This window comes from Canis lupus, chromosome 6, assembly GCF_011100685.1.
Source record: "Canis lupus familiaris isolate Mischka breed German Shepherd chromosome 6, alternate assembly UU_Cfam_GSD_1.0, whole genome shotgun sequence".
NCBI classification, from domain to species: domain Eukaryota; kingdom Metazoa; phylum Chordata; class Mammalia; order Carnivora; family Canidae; genus Canis; species Canis lupus.
Genome location: NC_049227.1, coordinates 64,178,361 through 64,199,860, shown reverse-complemented (window position 1 = coordinate 64,199,860; position 21,500 = coordinate 64,178,361). Strand labels below are relative to the sequence as shown.

General features: G+C 31.4%; 1 protein-coding gene and 1 long non-coding RNA gene across 12 annotated transcripts in view; one reads left to right on the top strand and one right to left on the bottom strand.

Annotated features, from left to right (window-relative positions):
- PRKACB (protein kinase cAMP-activated catalytic subunit beta) overlaps positions 1 to 21,500 on the top strand; it is a 113,819-nt gene that overhangs the window by 72,579 nt on the left and 19,740 nt on the right. For 6 of the 10 annotated variants that reach the window (XM_038541568.1, XM_038541565.1, XM_038541573.1 and 3 more), the window contains 6 exons: positions 5,340 to 5,401; positions 7,808 to 7,936; positions 13,730 to 13,828; positions 14,848 to 14,930; positions 18,278 to 18,404; positions 19,293 to 19,388. In XM_038541568.1, the coding sequence (XP_038397496.1) occupies positions 5,340 to 5,401; positions 7,808 to 7,936; positions 13,730 to 13,828; positions 14,848 to 14,930; positions 18,278 to 18,404; positions 19,293 to 19,388 (596 nt within the window). Of the gene's footprint in view, positions 1 to 1,030; positions 1,055 to 5,339; positions 5,402 to 7,807; positions 7,937 to 13,729; positions 13,829 to 14,847; positions 14,931 to 18,277; positions 18,405 to 19,292; positions 19,389 to 21,500 lie in introns of all 10 variants that reach the window. The other 4 variants (XM_038541566.1, XM_038541569.1, XM_038541567.1 and 1 more) reach the window with 1 other exon arrangement.
- The window catches only part of LOC111096429, a 64,211-nt gene that overhangs the window by 27,508 nt on the left and 15,203 nt on the right, over positions 1 to 21,500 (bottom strand). For both annotated transcript variants that reach the window (XR_005361347.1, XR_005361348.1), the window contains 5 exons: positions 14,172 to 14,430; positions 12,903 to 12,962; positions 11,208 to 11,470; positions 8,913 to 9,063; positions 3,138 to 3,429 (listed from right to left, as the gene is read on the bottom strand). This is a non-coding gene — a long non-coding RNA (uncharacterized LOC111096429). The remainder of the gene's footprint in view (positions 1 to 3,137; positions 3,430 to 8,912; positions 9,064 to 11,207; positions 11,471 to 12,902; positions 12,963 to 14,171; positions 14,431 to 21,500) is intronic.

Here is a 21,500-nt window from a genome sequence, read left to right as displayed (position 1 = left end):
GGCCCCCTCTTCCTTAGCAAATGATCTTGCCTCCTGTTTCCTGAAGAAATAGAGTCTAGCAATTGTGAATAACTCAGTTTACTCTCATTCCTTCCTACACATTGAAAAGCATCCCCATGGCAAATAGTTACTCTCATGATTGGGAGTACCTATATACACTTCACCCCTCACTGTTGCTACACACTTCTAACCCTATGCTGCAGCTATCCAAGTCAGTTGCCATTGCTGGATAAGCCATGCTGCTTCCTCTATAGCTTTTATACAAGATCATTCCAGCCTAGATCTTCTTCCTTAACTGTTTCTATTGGAGGAACTCTGTCCTTGAAGACTCAGCATAAATGCTGTATCCTCTTATGCCCTACTTTACCTAAGAATTTCCTCTTTTGAGCTCTTGTAGTACCTTATAATTTCCTTAGTTGTAATCTTTGACATGGCATTATAATGGTTCAGCTGTCTCCCCATTAGCTTCTCACTTCTTTAACAGTGAAGATATGTTTATTCTTTGTAGTATTCCCAAAGCCTAGCTCAGTGTCTGGCACCACTAAACAGTGCTATTCAATAAATGTTGAAAGATTGTTAAATTAGCACCAAGAAATTAAATGCCTGACAGACACTAATGTCTTTCAAAAGGGAATTAGAAAGTGTTATAATTACTAGTGTCATTCCTACAGTGGATTTTCAAATAAATAATAGGAGTCCAGGGATGGCATTGCAATAGTTGCAGGATGTGTATTTCAGTATACACTACTTAACATTATTAGCGCTATTGCTATGAGAGTAAGTTTTTGTTAGTTGTTTAGGGAGAATTAGAATGGTATTGATTTTGACACTAAACAAAAATTACTGATAGAATTTCTTAACAATTTAATTTTAAAAAGCCCTCTTTGAATATGTCAAAAAACTGAGTTTCCATATTAATGTTTTCTGTACATAATACTCTGAGAATTGTGTATAGGTGACATCATGCTAATATGTTGTTTTTTGTGAGTGTTATTTAATCATTGTTTAATTTATTTTTTTTGGATACCAGCTTGCTCCTCTTCAGAAGTATCTGGTAGGCAACTACTTTTTAATAAAACAAATGTTACCTTTAAACTTTTTATTTGGTTGTTTGCAAGTTGTTCTGCTCCTCATAAGTTATGTTTTTATAAAGTATACAGTTAATTAAATATTTTAGTTGATAGAGGAAATGGTTTAGTGTTGAGTTGAATGTATAGAAATGTTTTATATGGCAGTTTCTTACGTGATATTTTAGAAACAATAACCATAACACTGTAAAGTAGTGGGAGTTGTATAGGGTAGCAGAAGACAGATTAATACACACCACTTAAATTAGATAATCCAGGTTAATGAATGGGTTTTCTTCAAAGAAAATATACTGTTGTAAATTTTTGAACAATACAGCTAATATTTTCATTGGATATTTACGCTACAAAGTTTATAATCTGTATTGCTCTATTTTCTCTTTATTTTTTCTGACATCCATTAAATAAAGTTGTGTTTTTATTGTAAAAGATATGTTAAAAAGGGAGATGATATCTTATTACAAAGAAACCGAAGAACTTAACATCAAAGTAGTTGTAATCTGTATAGTAATAGATTTCTAAACTCTTCTTACAACCATGAATGACAACCTCTTTTAAGCATTAGATAATGGCATACTATAACTAATAACATGCTCTTTTTATAATAAGCAGTAATGTAAGTATATTTAACACATTCCAAAAGTGCCTAATAAATATATTTACTAAATGTAATTAGTGAAGCATTCTTATTCATTGTAGGATTATCTGCATAACATGGAGTAAATATATGCCTTACTTGACGTTTTAATGAATTTTCCTAAATGAACTTTGTAATCTAGTTTTTAAGCTGTGTCCTGTGTATCAGTATATTCAAAACTATTTTGAGAGCAATAAGAATTAAATTTTTTATGTACTTGTGGAAACACATAAAAACTGTCACTTCATTTCTTCTTTCTTTATCTCATGAGTGTGGGTAATCATTCAGTCCTATTTGTGGGAATAGATTCCTTTGGTATACTCATTTATTTTGAATGCAATGTGATATCTTTAAAGAATAAGATAGATAAGAAAATAAATTTTTTTTGGAAATATATATAATTGAACTGTATACTCCTAGGGAGAAATTGATTTAATTTTTCATATGTCCTTTTCATTTTCTGTAGTCCATTATTGACCAGTACAGAATAAAATATATTTGCAGAAAAATTCTTCATTGAAATCTTTTCCTAAGGAGAGTTACTAATCACCATTAGGTACTTAGTTACCCATAATCATGTACCTAAGAAGTATTAGAGCCAACATTCTAACTCAGATATGCCAACTTCCAAAACTTACGGTTGTTTCAGGATATCAGAATGGTTCAAATGCTTAAATATAGATATTATGCACATATTAGAGTACAAGAAGAAAACCAGATAATTTGAGAACTTCAGGTATATGCTTTATAGAGAACTCTGGATTGTATGTACTGCAATATTTGAATTTGGCTGTCTTTCTCACTACTCATTTTGTTAATTAGCTGCCAACTCCTTATGTCAGTGGATATCAATTTTTTAAATAACCAGAGAAAAACATTTAGAAAGTAAAATTCACCACCATCTAAAAATAGTAAAAACCAAAGCGAATATAAGTGGTTCTAGATTGCCTATTGTTTTAGAGCTTATTTATAACCCAGCATATTGTAAAATATTTTATTTCTGGTGTTTATACTTATAATGTATATTTGGTTAACTTCTATTTTTACAGAGTTCACTATACTCCTCTTTGCATCTAAATAATGCACATATGAACTAGAGAGTTTATGTGTCTACATATACTTAAGTGACAAAAAATGTTTCAGGAATAGAGTTTGCTTCATGGATCTGTTTAATGACATTATAACTAATACTTATGCTTACTCTAAAAGGGTATCTCTTTATTTGTTGAAATAATTCACAAAATTTAATATCTTTGATTCCTACTACCCATTTCTGATCATTTTCATGTAAGACCTTTTTGAGAACTGTTACTTTCTATAACATTACTTAGCAGTGAACTGGAATATTGATGAGTACAGAGACTATTTCAAAGAATTTCCTGAATATCCTCTTAGTGAATGAAATTAAGTAGTACCTGAAATTTTTCTTCTAGCTCATACACGAAGCAGGGAAAAGGAAATTTTCCTTCAGTGTAGTCTTTGGCAAATACCGACAGTCCTTCCTTTGACCAGTTACTTTTTTCTTTTTTCTTCTTTTTTTTCCAGTAACTTTTTTCTTAACTCCAGATCCACTTAGCAGGAAGTGACAGGAGAAGCTGAAACGGATGTTAGGATTTTTCTTTCTTTCTCTTTCTCTTCCTTGTCTCCAAATTATCTATACTCATGCAGGCATCTGGAGAGTTTATACCACAACTTGATGTGCAAGTTCTATAAATAGAAGATAACCAAAAATACTTTTCAAAAGAAATCAAATGTATATTTTGAGAATTATAAGTTGTTGTTTCTTAAAAGCCACAGTTGCATTTAGCAGGATTATGTTTTTAATTTATTATAGCTGTCATCTGTAAGTCAGTGCTATTGCAAATATGTCTGCTCCATGAAAAGAATAAATAAATAAAATGAAATTAAATACAATCTTCTAAAACCACTCTTCTTCAGTTGTAACTAGTACATTAACTTTTAGAAGTAGGATGACTTCAACCATCATAAACTGAAAATGTAAGACTTTTCCACCCCCAAATCCACCCTCAGGAAGAATTAGTTCATATTTGCATAATTAGGTACAATTATTTGATTCATTGTTTTGGTGGATGAGCTTTTTATACAAAGAGAAGATTCTACTTTTGAAATTTATTTTTCTCAAATTTTCTAAAATAGGTATTTTGAGAGTATTTTACAGCAAAATACATGTGACAGTTTATATGAAGTAGTAAAATAATGTCTTCAGAAATGAACACTCCAGTGTTACTTAAAAACTAGTATCTGCTCTTGGTGCTTGTCATCACCATTTTGAAATCTCAAAACATCGAGAATGCCAACAGCCTTTTTTGGTTAGCAGCAGTGTTTTGGCAAAGGTACTTTACAAAGGTAAAGGATGAAATAATAATGTATATCTTAAAATGCCTGCCTCACTTTAATTACACTACATTGTTAGATGATCTTATCAAAGATTTGTGAGTCCCTCACTTCCACTATTAGCTTTGTCTTTTCTTCTTCATCATCATCATCATCATCATCATCATTTCTGAAGTAAATGCCAGTGTTCCACTCTAAGTTCATTTTGCCAAACTTTGTACTATTTCAACACCACTTAAATTCTATTGTCTTCTTTATTTATAGATTTAGATATCAGAAAAATATTGGGAATTTCCAAACAAAAGAAACACTAAAATAAGTACTTCTTGAAAGACCAGGTTTGCTCTCATACCTGACTGTAGGAACAAGAATACATTATGCTAATGATGCTTATCTCTGGAATCTTTTTCCTATTTGTTTTTAAACTCTAAGTCATTTTGTAAACAGAAGTCAATATGGAAACTTTGTGAAAAGAAAATGAAAAAGGAAAACTTTTGAATGGTTTATCATTTAACAAATCCTAAAACTTCAAACCACAGTTTGCTAATGTACTGTTATTATTGATCACTAGATAAACATCTGTTTTTGAATGCTTTATATTAGTGTTCATTTTAAATTAGGCATTCAGGCATTTAGTTTTGCTCAAATTTAGAATGAGATTTTGTAAGCTGTTTGGATGGGGGTTTTTTTGGTATTTTGTTCTTTTTTTTTTTTTCAGTCTTTGTGGGTATCCTTTATGTGTTGCCTTTGTTTTTTCCTTTTCTTTCTACTCTCGGTAGAGAAAACACAAATCTAATAACATAAATCCTTATACCTGAAAACAGCCTTTTATCAAAGTTAACTCAGTTATATTTGAAATTCCACCAATCAATGAGTTCATCCAGATGTCTTCAGTTCTTATATTTAACAGCTTTGTTAATATCACTGCTGGCTTATTTACAATTAATATTTTGTCCTAGATTGATTTCTAGCTTTATTACATTACTTTCAGATATGTTTTCAGGAACAGTATTTTTATTATTAGATTTGAATTATGAAAGTGATCCCCATATAGAATAGTATTAGAGATCCTTAAAAATTGAAGAAAATATTTGCTTCTTGTTTAGAGGAATTAAATAGTTCTCTAGTTTATCATGGGTATGAATATATGTTTCATGGTAACAATAGTTGACTAAGTTTGTTTTTAAAGTATATTTACATGTAATATAAATATTCTTACAAGATAAAATTTGTTTTTGTTTTTGTTTTAATTATATTTTCAGTGAAAGAGTTTCTAGCCAAAGCCAAAGAAGACTTTCTAAAGAAATGGGAAAATCCTGCTCCGGTAAGGAATATTTAAAATTTTCTACAATTTATAAGTCCTGTTATATAAAATCATGATTCTTGCCCAGGTAATTTACTACTTCAGAAACTGTAAAACAGCATTAAACTTTCAAGTCGCATTTTTTTTTTAAGATTTTATTTATTTATTCATGAGAATACACAGAGAGGAGAGAGAGAGAGGCAGAGACACAGGCAGAGGGAGAAGCAGGCTCCATGCAGGGAGCCTGACATGGGACTTGATCCTGGGTCTCTAGAATCAGGCCCGGGGCTGTAGGTGGTGCTGAACCACTGAGCCACCAGGGCTGCCCTCAAGTCGCATTTTAAAAAGTAAGCTTAACATAGTAATTTTGCCATAATATTATCATAACATGTTTTATTTTGCTAATAAATTTATGTATGCCAAAATTGGAGAAGGAACTGATTTCCATTACAATATGTGATTATAAATTTTGATACTAATTATAAGCAGCTACAAACTCTTGAAATTTTTAAATGTATAGTAACTTTGATTTGTGCCTTTGATAGCATTTTTTTTTTTTTTAATTACAACAGCAGGGATACTATTGTGCAGTTTCAAAATCTTAATGACAAATGCTTGGCTATTGGCAACATAGCAGTACAAAGAGTTCCATTTTCATAAACACTGGATGGGGTAAATTCTATATAACTTAAGTACTTTACATTGTAACTGAGACCTAAAAACTGTGAATAAAAAGAGCCATTTATATTTGCCACAAAAATCTCTTTTCAGAGTTATAATTAATGAACTTTAATACTAGATTAAATTTTGAACACCTATTTTCCTACCACAAAAATTTTTATTTCAAATACCTTTTTCACTAAAAATACTTAATTCTAAACATTATTTTTTATACCACCATTCTTTATGAAGACACTAAGAGTAAAAGCATTACCTATATTTTAAAACATAGTCACTCTCGTGGTCATAAAAAGTTTGACGTTATCTAATATGTAATACTGAGAAAGGTGAGGAAGATGGCACATTTGTATGAAAAGCAATAATTAGCAAAAAGAGATGTTCTGTTTGTTTCCTATTACTTAAATGTGTTTCCATTATTTAGTTGGGAACTATATTAAACATTTCAATTTGTGTTGCTAAAACCAAAAAAAATAAGCATTAATCTATAATATTAATTCAATCAGAATTATAAGGGCTTTTCCTTTCTACATTGATACAGAATCTCATACCAATTTAAAATCGTTAGAAATTTGAAATTAAATTTAATGAAACAAGTTTTTTTTGTAAGTAAAAACTTAGAGCTGCTTGCTGTCTCTGTAATGATTCAGCAAGAAACTATGCTAGGTCTCCAAAGGCAAGCTTTGATTTGTGATAAAGTCCAACTATAGCGAACTGCAGTAACTATCCAGATTTCTTTTACGTGAATCACATTACATCATATTTTTCTCAAGCTAAAAACCATACAGACTGACCCTTGCAAATATTTTTTTCCAAGATTTTCATGAAGATCTTTGTAATGAAAACCTATTAAACAGATGGGTCAGCACTTACTACTTGTGGCTATTTAGCACATAATTTCTTCCTAGTAATTTTCATTTTGTGGCAGCAACAAATTCAATAGATTGATGCCTCCAATTCTTTGCTTCTATGCTATAGTCAAAGCCAAACAAAGATGTTTGCTCTCATAACAAAGCATCTATTGAAGGAGAAAGAGACTGATTATTGTTCTGGGACTCTGACTTTCGGTTATCTTTGTGGGATTGAGGAACTCTTCTTTCCTTATTATTACTGTTTTAGGTAATACCAGGTTATTATAACATTAGAGAAAGAGCCATTAGGATCTTTCATGCTGTTATTATCTAGTCCATATAGCCATTAGGATCTTTCATGCTGTTATTATCTAGTCCATATAAGCTTGTATAAAGATAGAAATGAAGTAAGATAGTGTGCTTCCTTCTGAGGTAACTCCAGTGAATGGACTCCGTCCCTCAGTTTACCTATTCATTAGAATTATTTGTGAGTACACTGAGACTATATGGCTTCCACGATTGTCTTTGTCAGTATAGTGCTGGTCAGTTTGTAATTATTAAAATACAGAACTAATTTATTAAAAGTCTAATACTAGGAATTCATATTGGAATTTATTATGATCTTTAATATTTAAGCTTAGGCTTTTATTTCCTCTCATTACTGTTATACTTTGTTTTGCAATATAATTCTCTTTTCAAATATTAGATCCTTTCTTATTCAAAGGGAAAAATAGAACCAAAAGCCTGAAATCTCAGTAGTTTTTGTATTGCTTTTAAATGGATAGTTTTAAATTAAATTATCTCTTCTGATTATATATAACTAAATCTATTATAGTTATTTATAATCTTTTGATAATTTCTAATTTTAAAGTTCATTTTCTTTTCCATGTATATGTAGAATAATGCCGGGTTGGAGGATTTTGAAAGGAAAAAAACCCTTGGAACAGGTTCATTTGGAAGAGTCATGTTGGTGAAACATAAAGCCACTGAACAGTATTATGCCATGAAGATCTTAGATAAGCAGAAGGTTAGTGTATTTGTCTTTATTTACCTAAAAGGTAAATTCAGTTTTATCAGTTAGATTTTATTAAACAGATGCAATATAATGACTTTCCGTTGATACCTTCAGATAATTATTGCATTTAATTTTCATTCTTATTTATTATGACTATATGAAACATAGTTAATAGTTAAGTATATAGGGATACATTATTTCAATAATTATATAATAGGTGAATGTTTACTATCAAAATATTGAATTGAACATGTAAAGAACAGGCATCTCTAATACATACTGCCTTGTGGAAAATGCAGGGATCTGTTGTACTTGATCTTTAGATTGAAGTAACAGAAACTTAGTGAGATTTTTAATGGCTTATTTTGATTGACAGTAGAAGCCCTTTGTTTAACATGATTGAGTTTGCTGAATTTAAAATGCCAGTCAAGCCAGAGAAAAAGTTGGAATAGTAATACAGTAAAAAATACCAAATGATTATGTTGTACCCTGAACCTAATATAGTGTTAAATGTCAATTATATCTCAGTAAAATGGTTAAATCATTTTGAGAAAACAGTTTTTAAGTTTTTACCACATATTAGAGTATCTAATGAATCAGGATGTCTGAATTATTCATGCTTTAAACTTCTGTTTTTCTGGCAATCACGTACAACTAAGGGAACATAAAAAATGGTAAATCTTGCTATATTATAGATATTATGTTCCCAAGAATGACAGTTTGGCTTACTGGAATGTAGGAAAATGTGGAGTAAATAGTACTGAGCTAGTAGTTAGGGTTACAGATAGTGAGTGGCTAGACTGATGCTGTCTAGTAGAAATATACTGTGAACCACATAAGTAATTTAAAATTTTTAGTAGCCACATTTTAAAAAGTAAAAAGAAATAGATGAAATCAATCTTAATAGGCTGTATTTAGCCCAATATGTCTAAAATATTATCATTGCAACATTTAGTTAATATAAAAATGGAGATATTTTACTTCATACCAAGTCTTCAGTATCTGATGTATGTATTACACTAACAGTACATCTCCATTCAGATTAGCCACATTTCAAGTGTTAAATAACCACATATGGCTAGTAGTTGCCATGTTGAACAGCACAGCATTAGACTGATCTTAAGTTCCACTCCAAACTGCTGTAAAACAAAAAACAAATTTAACCTCCAACATAAAAAGGAGTAATGACTTAAATCTCTCTAAAATTAAATATACCTATACACACATTTTATTGTGCATCTTTGTGTACTGCCCTTTTTTCATAACTTTTTTAACCATGCTTCCTGAAAAAATAGTTTAATCACTCTATTCACCAAGTCACTTCCTCTTAATTCTTTAACCCACAACAATTTAAATGTCTCCTCGTTTATCTCTTGCCTCTTGCTACTCCACTGAAATGGCTCTGCCAAGGGTCACCAATCCAGTGGCCTAATCAACAAAACCAGTGGGTTCTTTTTGCTCATCTTCTATGACATTTTACAGCCTATCCACTCTCCTGACCACTCCCTTAAAACTGTTTTGTCCCTGGACTTCTGTGACCCCTTGTTCTTATAATTATGCTCCTGCCTTTTTGGGCTCTTCTTTTTTATATGCCTTTTCCTATTATTTTTTCCTGTCTACTCTTTAAAGATTGCTAATCTCAATCTCTGGACTATCCCCTCTTCTTGTTTTCATGTTCTACACCTTCTCCCTCTGTACTGTCCAGGCTTCAATTCTTCCTTGAACTCTACACCTTTAATTTGTACAATATGACCACAAAGCTCTGACAGATCGACTAGTTCATGCTCTGATTTTCTAGGTGAGGTCATTGGGTCTCGGAGAGAGTAAGTTACTTATGCACTTATGTTAGTAGCACACAAAATTCTAAATATTTTTATTTAAATCAAATCTTTTTTATTAAACCTGTCATTAAAATATTGTCTGGATAGTCCTAATATTTTGTTATCTTTCTTAAGGAATTAATAGAATATGCTTTAGTCATAAAATATTAAAAGGATTACATAATATGCCATTTTCATGTTTAAAATATTTAGGGAAGAAGCTTTTAGTTCCTTTTTTTTTCTCTCTTGACAAGACAGTGATTTGTTAAGTAAATTACTGAGGTTACTTCATAGATAAATCATGGTAAAAGAGTATTTCCTAGAAGAATAGTTGCAACTCTATGTCATTTCTGCTATGGCAGTGTTCTGAATCTATTCATAATTAGGACAAAGATTTTATATCCTGAATTTTTTCAAATTTATTTATTTGAATTTGCAAAGATAAGTAATGAAATAACACTCCATAATCACCTTATTTTCTGTTAATGAAGTCACAAACCCTTCAATTTTGGCATCTCCTGTCTTAGGGTGTATGGGTTAAGGGGAAGAAAATCAGTGCAGAAATTAAGGAAATCGTATTTCTTCATTCCGTACATTATATCAGGCATTGCTAGGAGCTTTATATTTACTATATCTGAATTTTCACAATTCTGTGTGACATTAATCTCCCTTTTAAGACAATAACCTTTCTATTTAATTAGGTTTTCTAAAATCAAACAGGCTAATAAGATAAACCAAGAATTTGACTAGTTTGGTCTGATTTCTGTGTTTCTACTTCTTGTTAATTTTTCCTTTAAAATGTATTTGTTACCCTTAAGATCCTTTCTACCACCACCTAGTTTGGTCCCTTTAACATTAACTGGGCTTTCACAATAACATCTTAATTTCCACAACCCCAGACTTTTCACCTTCTATATATCACTTTCCTCACTGCCAAAAACGTTTTTCTTACCATATCATATAATTTTATTTACTCACTCAAAAAGCTTCCTAATATTTACTAAATAAAAGCAGAACTCTGCATCTAACTCACAAACTCTTCATAACTTTCTTCCATACTCTGCCATAGTCTTATTTAACTCTGTTCTACATGTCCTCTATTCTCTACTTTTCTGATTGAAACTTGACCCCCAGGAGTATACAGTGCCATGCTGGGTGGCCTGGGGGAGCATGTGATGATATATAGGCCATCTTCCTTATCAGTAACTCAAGTATTTGACTAAAGAAAAAAAAATAGCCAATAAGTATAATCATTTGTAAAATCTTTTAAATATATATATTTAAACTAACAGAAATATTAAGAAGTAAATGTAAATTTTATATGCATTTTGAAAATAAAATATGGACTAAACCCTTAGGATTACTTGTTATTTTTTCTCTGTCATATAGGGGTATTTCAGTACCAAATCTTGAGAAGCATTATCCTAAGCTATTCTCAGTTGAAACTAGCACCTCAGACTTACCTTTGTGTATTACCCCCCCCTTCAGGTAACGGTTCCAGATATTAATCTTGACTGCAGTATCTCCTCTTTCTTTTCCTAATCTTTGTTATGTATTCATCTGTAAGGCCCAGCTGAACTCTCACCCCTTTACATGGATTATAAAAACAATTGACATTTTTTGAGCTTTTACTGTGTGCCAGGCACTGTGTTAATCACTTCACATGCACTTTGTGACAGTCACTTTTAAAGTAGGTATTATTATCAACATTTTACAGATGAAGAATCTGGAATTAGAAAGATTATGTAAAAAAAAAAAAGTAAAAAATAAATAAATAAATAAATAAATAAATAAATAAATAAATAAATAAATAAATAAAAAAATAAAAATTAAATTAAAAAAAGAAAGATTATGTATCAGGCCTAACTTAAACATTTTCTTGTATAATGTTATAACATTATAACTTTCATTTGGCAATTATTCACATATTAATATTCACACATTCATATACTATACTTCCAAATAGATTCTATGCAGCATTAAGGCAGACATTTCCTTGTCTTTATCTCAATTGCATTATTATGCCTTGTATGTAGTAGTAGCACATTTAAAAGTAAATTAGATTTTAATTAGTTAACTTATTAAACCAACTTAAAAATTAACTAGGCATTGCCAGTTCATATATCATATATATATGTATATATATATATCTCATTTATTTCTGTTTTTAATTGTTATGCCCTACATACACATAGTTGGCTTAGAGCTATAATGCAGAAAGCCTATATATTGCAGTTTTTATTACTTATTTCAAAGGAAACACATTGTCAATGCCTAACTAAAAACTTACTGTATCATAATATACAGAAATAAACAATGTGAAATATCTAGACAATGAAATATTATTTAGCACTCAAAAGAAATGAGCTGTCAATCCATGAAAAGACATGTAGGAACTTTAAATGTATATTACTAAGTGAAAGAAGCCAATCTGAAAAGGCTGAATACTGTATGATTCCAACTTTATGACATTCTAGAAAAGGCAAAACTATGGAGATGGTAAAAAGATCAGTGATTGTCTGGGGTGATAGGGAAGAAGGGATGATTAAATGGAGCACAGAGAAATTTTAGGACAGTGAAAGTACTCTGTATGGTATTAGAACAGTTACACACATGTCATTTTCCATTTGTCCAAACCCACAGAATGTACAACACCAAGAGTAAACCCTGGTATAAACTATGGACTCTGGGTGGTAAAGGTGTGTCAGTATAGGTTCATCACTTGTAACAAATGTACCACTCTGGTGGGGGAGGATATTGATAGTGCGGGTGACTATACATGTGTGGGGACAGGAGTCTCATGGAAAATTTCTGCTCAATTCTACTGTGAACCCGAAACTGCTTAAAAAAAAAAAAAGATAAATACAAAGCAAGAATAATTATCTAGCTAATGTCACATAATTTATTGTGATAAGTATGGACTAAATAGTTCTGTAACTAGTTAGAAATTGGATGGTAGTGGTCCAACTACCCCTATTACAGATTTTAAAAAACCCTGATATCCTAAGAATTGAAATAACATCTCCAAAGTCATAAAACTACTTGATTAGAAGGCCTAGATTAGAATACAGATATTCTGACTCTCAGTTAAGTATTCTTTGCTCAATATTACTTTTATAATGGAATTGTATATACTAATAACTGGGTGGTATCTTTACCTTTTTTATTGATGTTCAACTTCTTGAATTTTGTGACTATCCCACACTGACAGTAAGCCTCTAGCAAAAAAGAATGCCACATTTTAATGACTTACACATATACTGGACAATTATTTATAACTCCCTAAGGTCACCTTTTCTTAAATATAGAATCACATGTGATAGAAGCATAGTCTTCATGAAGATAAGTTGCTTTCCCTGCTATGTATTTGAGTGGACAATCCAAAGGAGGCTTGATTAATCCTAAATGAGCAATTTGTTTTAAAGACATAGTTGGGTTTTTGCCAGTATTTTGTGTCCTCTCTTGTAGCTACACAAATTGAAGTTTCAGAATTTAATCTTGTATTTATTCAGGTATTAGGAAATGAACAGATTGTTCATTTTTACCTACTGTTTTTCAATTATTGGCTTTTCCTCAATCCTTAATTTCCTTGCTGATCTTCTGAAGACTTAAAATCAATACCTACTTACTGCAGTGATTTGTACCAACTACTTTAGTGGACTGACTGTAAGTCATTAGGAGCTAGTATTTTCACCTACTAATTTTTTAAGTAATGTACTAGGAGTCTGTTTCTTTTTAGCTCTTGCTTCTTGACTGAAAAATCGTTGACCTTCTTAAGACCAAATTTTAAATCTTCAGTTAGGTTTTTCATTTGAATCTGATAAACCTCCTTGGTCGTTATTATCATCCTTACCAACTTAGTGATTTTGCTTATCCAAGCTCATTATTATATGAAAAGCATTTTATTTAAATTTTTTCTTTTAAAATTATAGTAAGTTTTAAATTCTGTTCAAGTATATTAAATATATTTATCTCTCAATTACAGGTTGTTAAACTGAAGCAAATAGAGCACACCTTGAATGAGAAAAGAATATTACAGGCAGTGAATTTTCCTTTTCTTGTTCGACTGGAGTACTCTTTTAAGGTAGATTTTACAGTATTCAAATAAAATACTCTTATTTATATATATTTTTAAAAATCTGAAACTGTCATAGGATTTTAAGCCACATCATAAACCTGGAGAATATGAATAAACAAAAAAGGGATATATTTAGATTTTTTGTAATTAAATCCTATTGCACTTATAAACTTAGGTTAACATTTGAAAAAGTTTTGGTTCTCCCTAGGAAAATTTTTAAAGGTAATGTGTAATTTTTCATGAAATGGTATTATAAATTCAAATATTTCAATTTATCAAAATCCATAGAAATATCTTATTAATATCTTATGTGGTTCTTATACTCATGCAAATGAATATACATACATACCTTCCTTTTTAACCTTTTCTGACACAATCTTAACCATCTTTTCCTTAGTAATTTGTGTTCTACTCTTTCCATTTATATAAGGCAGAACACTCTTTGGTCTTCCATTCAAGTGTCTCACAAGGTTGTACAAGATTTATTCTTGAAGTTGGCAGCTTTTCAGCTCTTTAGAATAATACTTGGCATCTCTGCAATATTAGGTCATATGAATGATTTTAAACATTTTCCTTTTCCTCTGTTATTCTTTAAATCAGATGAATACCTGTATATTTAGGATGATGTTAAAATTAATCTCTCTGACCTAATTTAGTACATAAAATGTAAACATTCTTACTTTTTCAAATTGCTATTTTAACTGTTATTCCTTTTTATGCACTATAGCATTAAGTCATTGCCTTAATGTCTAATTGTTAAATAGTTAGTGTTCTCTGCAAAGTCAGGAACAGCAAAAATCTGAGACTAATTTGTGTTAAGAATACTAGGGAAAAAAAAATGAATTCCCCATTGTAGAAAAATTAGAGCATCTTCCCTTTATTCTCTCCTTCCCAATGTTAGTAATCTCTCAGGTGGATTTTTAAATTTGTCTTTTTCTAATTGAACATGGTGTTATTTTAAAATATTTTCTTAAAATAATCTAGGTTTCATAATTTTTATTTATTTATTCTTTATTTGTTGATAGGATAATTCTAATTTATACATGGTTATGGAATATGTCCCTGGGGGTGAAATGTTTTCACATCTAAGAAGAATTGGAAGGTTCAGGTAACTAATATTTTATCCTCCTCAAATCTTTATATCCTGTGTTTGTTTATTTATTTATTTTTAAGATTTTATTTATTTATTCAGAGACACGGAAGGAGAGAGGCAGAGACATAAGCAGAGGAAGAAGCAGGCTCCATGTAGGGAGCCTGATGTGGGACTCGATCCTGGAACTCCAGGATCATGCCCTGAGTGAAAGGCAGATGACCAACCACTGAGCCACCCAGGCATCCCCATTGTGTTTGTTTAAAACCAAATTTTTAAGTTATTGCTGATGATAACAATTTATTTCATTTAATTTAGTAGGACGTTAGCTATCTGATGAATTACGTAGAAACATTAGTAAGAGGTCACACCATACTGAGTTTTAAAAATCAAATGAAGGGCACCTGGATGGCCCAGTCAGTTAAGCATCTGCCTTGGCTCAGATCAGGATCCTAAGGTCCTGGGATTGAGCCCCTCAGGCCCCCTACTCAGTGGGGAGTCTCTGTCTCCTCCTTCTGCCCTTCTCCTACTCTTACAAATAAATAAAAATATTTAAAATAAATAAATAAAAATAAAATGAAGCACCATGATACCCTTGTAAATATGCTACCATTGGTAGGCATTATGAAGGCCTGTTATTTAAAGAATTTTCAGAAGATGCAAAAAAATTAATTTAAACATACTGGCATTAAAAAAATAAACATGCTGGCATTAATTGAACAAATATTAATAATACAACTCTGGGGAAGAGGTTTATGTAAAGATGAAGATGAATATATAGAAAAGATAGTAACAGTATCATAGTGATGAGATTATAAAAGTTTGTTTCACACAAATTTAATTTTCCTTAAAGTTATTGCTACGTTGTTTTAAGTAAACATATATATGTGTGTGTGTATGTATGTATATATATATTTTATATATATAAAATATATATACCTATTTTAAAGAGTTTGTTCTTTATCATTAGGTGTTTTTTGTTTGTTTGTTTTAAAGATTTTTTTTATTTATTCATGAGAGACACAAAGAGAGAGAGAGAGAGGCAGAGACACAGGCAGAGGGAGAAGCAGACTCCATGCAGGGAGCCCAATGTGGGACTTGATCCCGGGACTCCAGGATCACGCCCCAGGCTGAAGGCAGGCGCCAAACCACTGAGCCACCCAGGGATCCCCTGTTCTTTATCATTAGGTTATTGCTTACAAGGCTACACAGTTTTTAAAATAGATTCAGTTAACTTTACTTGTGCGTGATAGTCTGTAAGCTACTACTGTTCATTAGTAATCACTAATAGAATGAAGTTGAAACCCAGAGCAGGTCCAGCTTCATTTAGCACATTATCTGTTGGCATGATGAAAGTACATTCAAGAGTTCAAACTGTTGATGATGATAATCCAATTCAGAAAAGAAGATGATGATAGACTCAGATTATCACAAGATCATATTCAATTATGGGCCAACATTAGAGTTACTTTAGTTATCTGAGGCCTAAGCCAAAATTTATTGACCTAATATGATAAGGCACCTAATATGTATCAGGCATTATGTCTGTTTATTTTTAATGATTGCTTTCACCTACTGTTGTCCATTCTCCTACTACCCTTGTTCATACAGGCCCAGACTCCTCAGATTGCCTCATGATAATTCAAAGCTTTATATTGAAGCACTACACCTAAACCTGTCTTCAAATAATATTTTGTCCATTTTCTATAATTACTAAATTCTTCCCTTTGCAACTCCCCACACTCCTATTTCTTTAATACCTCACTTAGTACTAGGTGGAAAAGCAAGTTGAGTGTAATAATTCACACTGAGACATTATCTTTTCTAATCTTTCACTCATACTACATGTACACTTGAGAGGTTACTAACTCCTATCTTAGAAACTTTGAGGCAACAACAATACTGAGTTGTTGACCATGGCTTTAGTCAGAATCAAGGCAATCATTATGATTCTCTACTTAAATAGCAACTGTCTAGACTTAAAGCTGTTTCAACATTAAGTTCTCCTACAGGATATTTTGCTTTCATCTTTCAACAGTTTGATTACAGATCTATGTAATGTTCATGTTCCTCCACTCAGATGTCAGTGTATGGAAGTAAATTTAAAATGCTTATTATATCATATTTACACTGATAAATTTATATTTATTTATAAGTATAAGATGCTTGTGTTTCAAGTTAAGAATGTTTTAATGACAAGGTTGATTCTTCCAATTTCCTTTTAAAATGTACCCCCCACCACTCCTTGTCATACAGTGTATGATACAGATTTTACAGTGTTGAGGAAGGGCTGAAACTCTAAAGGAATTATAAAATATTTTCCTCTAAAAGTATTTTTCTTTACATACTCATTTATTCAACAAATATTTCCTGAGCACCTGGTATGTATCAATCTAGAACCTAGAAATTATAATGACAAGCAAAAGGAGCAGCATATATAATCTTTTCTGGAATTTCTATTTCTGGTGCTATGAGATCAAATTAATGCCAACCATCTTGAGGGAAATTCTATTCATAGTTCATGTAATTCATTGAGGACATAAATCTGAAAGTCATCACAGTTCATCAGGCGGATTAGCAGAATTCATTGTATACACTAGAAGTTGAAATAGAAACTCAAATTTGAAAATCAGTACATCCTTTGGAATAATACTGAATGTGGCATCATCATTACACTGATCTATCAATTGATCTAATTTGTGCATACAGGAACTGTACATGTTTACACATGTTTACATTTATGTTTAGATACCTGTGTAAACATGCATAATAGAAGATTTGGAAATTCATGCATGGATTTATCTATGATTTCTGGATAGGATTATGGGTGCTTTTTATTTTTCTTCAATATTTTATGATGTTTTTAAAATAATGAGACTATATCATTTTTGTAATAGGAATAGTCTGAGTGAAATGGCATTAGTCTGCAGATTAATGCAGATAAACAAGTTCTGTGTAGTGAAATGCTTTAAGCATTTGAAATTTGTGATAAAGTTAGAGTCTGTCAACAATTACAATGGCATGGTAGACAATGTAATTGACACATTTGCTTTTCAGTCATTCTCAAAGAGAGACATAAAGACATCAATATCTTCTAATATGGATAATAATAATTTAAAATAAGATGACAGTTTTAGAGTTATATTTTTCTTCAATGTATGCTGCCTCCTAAGCATATTATTAAAGTATTATTTGAAGATAATTCAGAGGTTAAAAGATAATCAGAAACTAACAGGATTCTTTACATATGTTTAAAAGAAAAAGATTTTGCTTCCAAAGTATCTCTACTAAATTTTTTACATGATCTATTAATTACCATGTGTTAACCTATTTTATAGAAAAATCAATGTTTTTTTTCTTTGTAGTGAACCCCATGCACGGTTCTATGCAGCTCAGATAGTGCTAACATTCGAGTACCTCCACTCACTAGACCTCATCTACAGAGATCTAAAACCTGAAAATCTCTTAATTGACCACCAAGGTTATATCCAGGTATGACTTGAACACATATATATAATGTATTTGAGAAAATATTAGGTAAAAGTTGTATGTATTTAACCTCAACTACCAGTATTGGTTTTTTTTTTCTTTGAGCGAGACAGTTCTTCCTAATAGCTTAAATTGAGCTCATGATTCTGCCACTAATACCAAGACCAAAAATCCCATCAAGAATAGAATATGTTTATACCTCCCATAGTCTATAGTTGTGAACTGAACACAGGCTCCTACATAACGAAATATATAGAATAGCTAAATTTGTGAGCTCTCATTTAGTGCCAGGCATTATTCCAAGTGTTTTACATGTATCATCTTTTTTAGTCCTGATAACCATATAAAGTACTGCTGTTATCCTCATCTTAAGGCTAACGGAATTAAGGCACAGCAAGTCACAGGTAGTAGAGTCAGAATTTGAACCCAGTCTGTCTCTAGAGTCAGAGACAGGGCAGCTGCCAAAGAGCCCTGGCTACCAATACTGAACTGGTGGAAGTATTTTCTTTCTACTTCTTCCATCAGTAGAGTGGGAGCATCCCTTTTTACATAGTTGATTCTCCTGTTGATTATTTTGCACTTCTGATGCTGTAATTCATGGCAGAGCAAAGGCTGAACTCAAGGAATATTTACACCACTGCTTCATTTTTGTTAAAACTATTTATTGCTATCTTTTTTTGTGTGTTTATTTCTTTGAGTCAGGGAAAAGTTCTCCAGAGTGAACCTTCCTTCACTAATAGTGGCCTGCGTGGATTAGTTTCAATTACATTGATTTAATTTTTTTTCATGGTTTTAATTTTAACCCTGATTTTTTACTTCAACTTAGGTATGATAAAGACATTTACTGTGAGATAATGATGAATGTTTGCAAGTTTTTTTTTTCTTTTATAGGTTACAGACTTTGGGTTTGCCAAAAGAGTTAAAGGCAGAACTTGGACATTATGTGGCACTCCAGAATATTTGGCTCCGGAGATAATTCTCAGCAAGGTATATTTATAATGTCATTATGTAAGAGGTAAAAATATAAGGCATGCATCACTGTGGACTTTTATAAAAATAGTTTACTGAGCTAATATTACACTTTAATCTACATTATGAATTTATGTCTATTTGATTACTTAAACAATTACTTAGCATCTACCACTAATCCAGTTACCTTTCAATTTTAACTCTGAATCTAAGAGAAATAGAGTGGTAGAGCATAGGGAATATAGTGAATAATATTGTAATAACTTGGGATCCCCGGGTGGCGCAGCGGTTTGGCGCCTGCCTTTGGCCCAGGGCGCGATCCTGGAGACCCGGGATCGAATCCCACATCGGGCTCCCGGTGCATGGAGCCTGCTTCTCCCTCTGCCTGTGTCTCTGCGCCTCTCTCTCTCTCTCTCTGTGACTATCATAAATAAATAAAAATTAAAAAAAAATAAGCTTAAAACTTTAAAAAATATATATATATTGTAATAACTTTGTATTGTGGCACATGGTAACTAGATACATCATGATGACCATTTCATAATATATATAAAATGTTGAAAAAAAAATGTTGAATCACTATGTTACCCATCTGAAAGTAATATAGTATTATATGTCAACTATACTTCAAAAAAAATAATGTGAATGTTACCTCTAGATCCATATATTTTTCTTCTAATTCTACTGAGAACAACTACCATGTTTCACTGTATAAATTTAAAGCTTCCAGCATGATGGTTTGATTTACATAGATTGTGGAATAGATTACCACAATAGGTTTAATCAACATACATCATCTCATATAGATGTTATAAGGAGAAAAGAAAAAAGTCCTGTTTTGAAACCAAAAACATGGCGTTTTCATAATTATTCCCAATAACAGGAGGGTGGGCTACCTTTGCTCTGGGTTACCCCACAAGGCAAATGTAAAAATGATACGTACTAGTTCCCAATTCTTCCTCTGTTTCAACTTTACCACTTAAATAAAAGAAATGCATGCAAATGTCTTTGAATTTTAGTTTAAAACAGGAATATTATAGCAATTGAATAGTTTGTCTTTTTGAAGATAGCTCTACTTTTCAAAGCACTGAAAATGCGGTGAGAGAAATTTGTATCATGTATAAAAGGATGGTTTTGAGTCTGTTTTCCTTTCCATTGCCATCCCAATGGGGGGGAAGCTAGAAAGGAGAAATTGACAATGACTGAACACAAATATGACAAGGAAAGATAAAGGGATAATACACATGCCTTAATATTTACAAACTGGAAAACTACCCCCTGAATAATTGAAATTTGGCTAACCTATACAAGAATAAAATAAATGATCTCATTCAACTTTCCTCTTGTTTATAATTTAAATCATCTGTAACTGTTTAGTCCTTTGTAATCTAAATTTCATTGCTGTTAACATATTTCTTCTGTGAGAACACTTAACAATGTGATGACAGAGTAAGCACCAAAACTTTAAAAGTGTGTATATGTATATATTGTAAAAGTAATAGATGTCCATTGTACAAAATTTGGAAAAGGCAGACAAATAAAAAGAAACAACCAAAAAAACCTATCATCCTCACCATCCAGAGATAACCTTTAAAAAAAAACATTATATTTTTCTGTGCATGTTCTCATAGTTGAGATATAGTGAATGTATGGTTTGTACTCCGCGTTTTTCACTTGCATGATAACAGGTATGAAAATATCATTCTAATGGTTTATTTGCAAATGTATCAAAAAGTATTTTGCCATTTTTCTATTGCTGAATATTCAGGTCATTCCTTTTTCCTTTTTTGCTATTATAATAAATAAATGCGATAAACATAAACATTTTGTTGTATAAAGATTTTTCTGCATTTTAAATTATTTTTTCAGAACACATTCCCAGAAGTAGAATTACTGAGACAAAGGGTATGAACATTTTTACGTCTCTCCATAAATAATTGCCAGAGTGCTTTCCAAAAAGATTGTAACATATTATACTTAGCAGTGTGAGAGAGGCTGTTCAGTCATACTACCCAGCATTGGATATTCTTATTTTTTTTTTTTTTTTTTTTTTATTATTTTTTTTTGTGATAGTCACAGAGAGAGAGAGAATGAGGCAGAGACACAGGCAGAGGAGAAGCAGGCTCCATG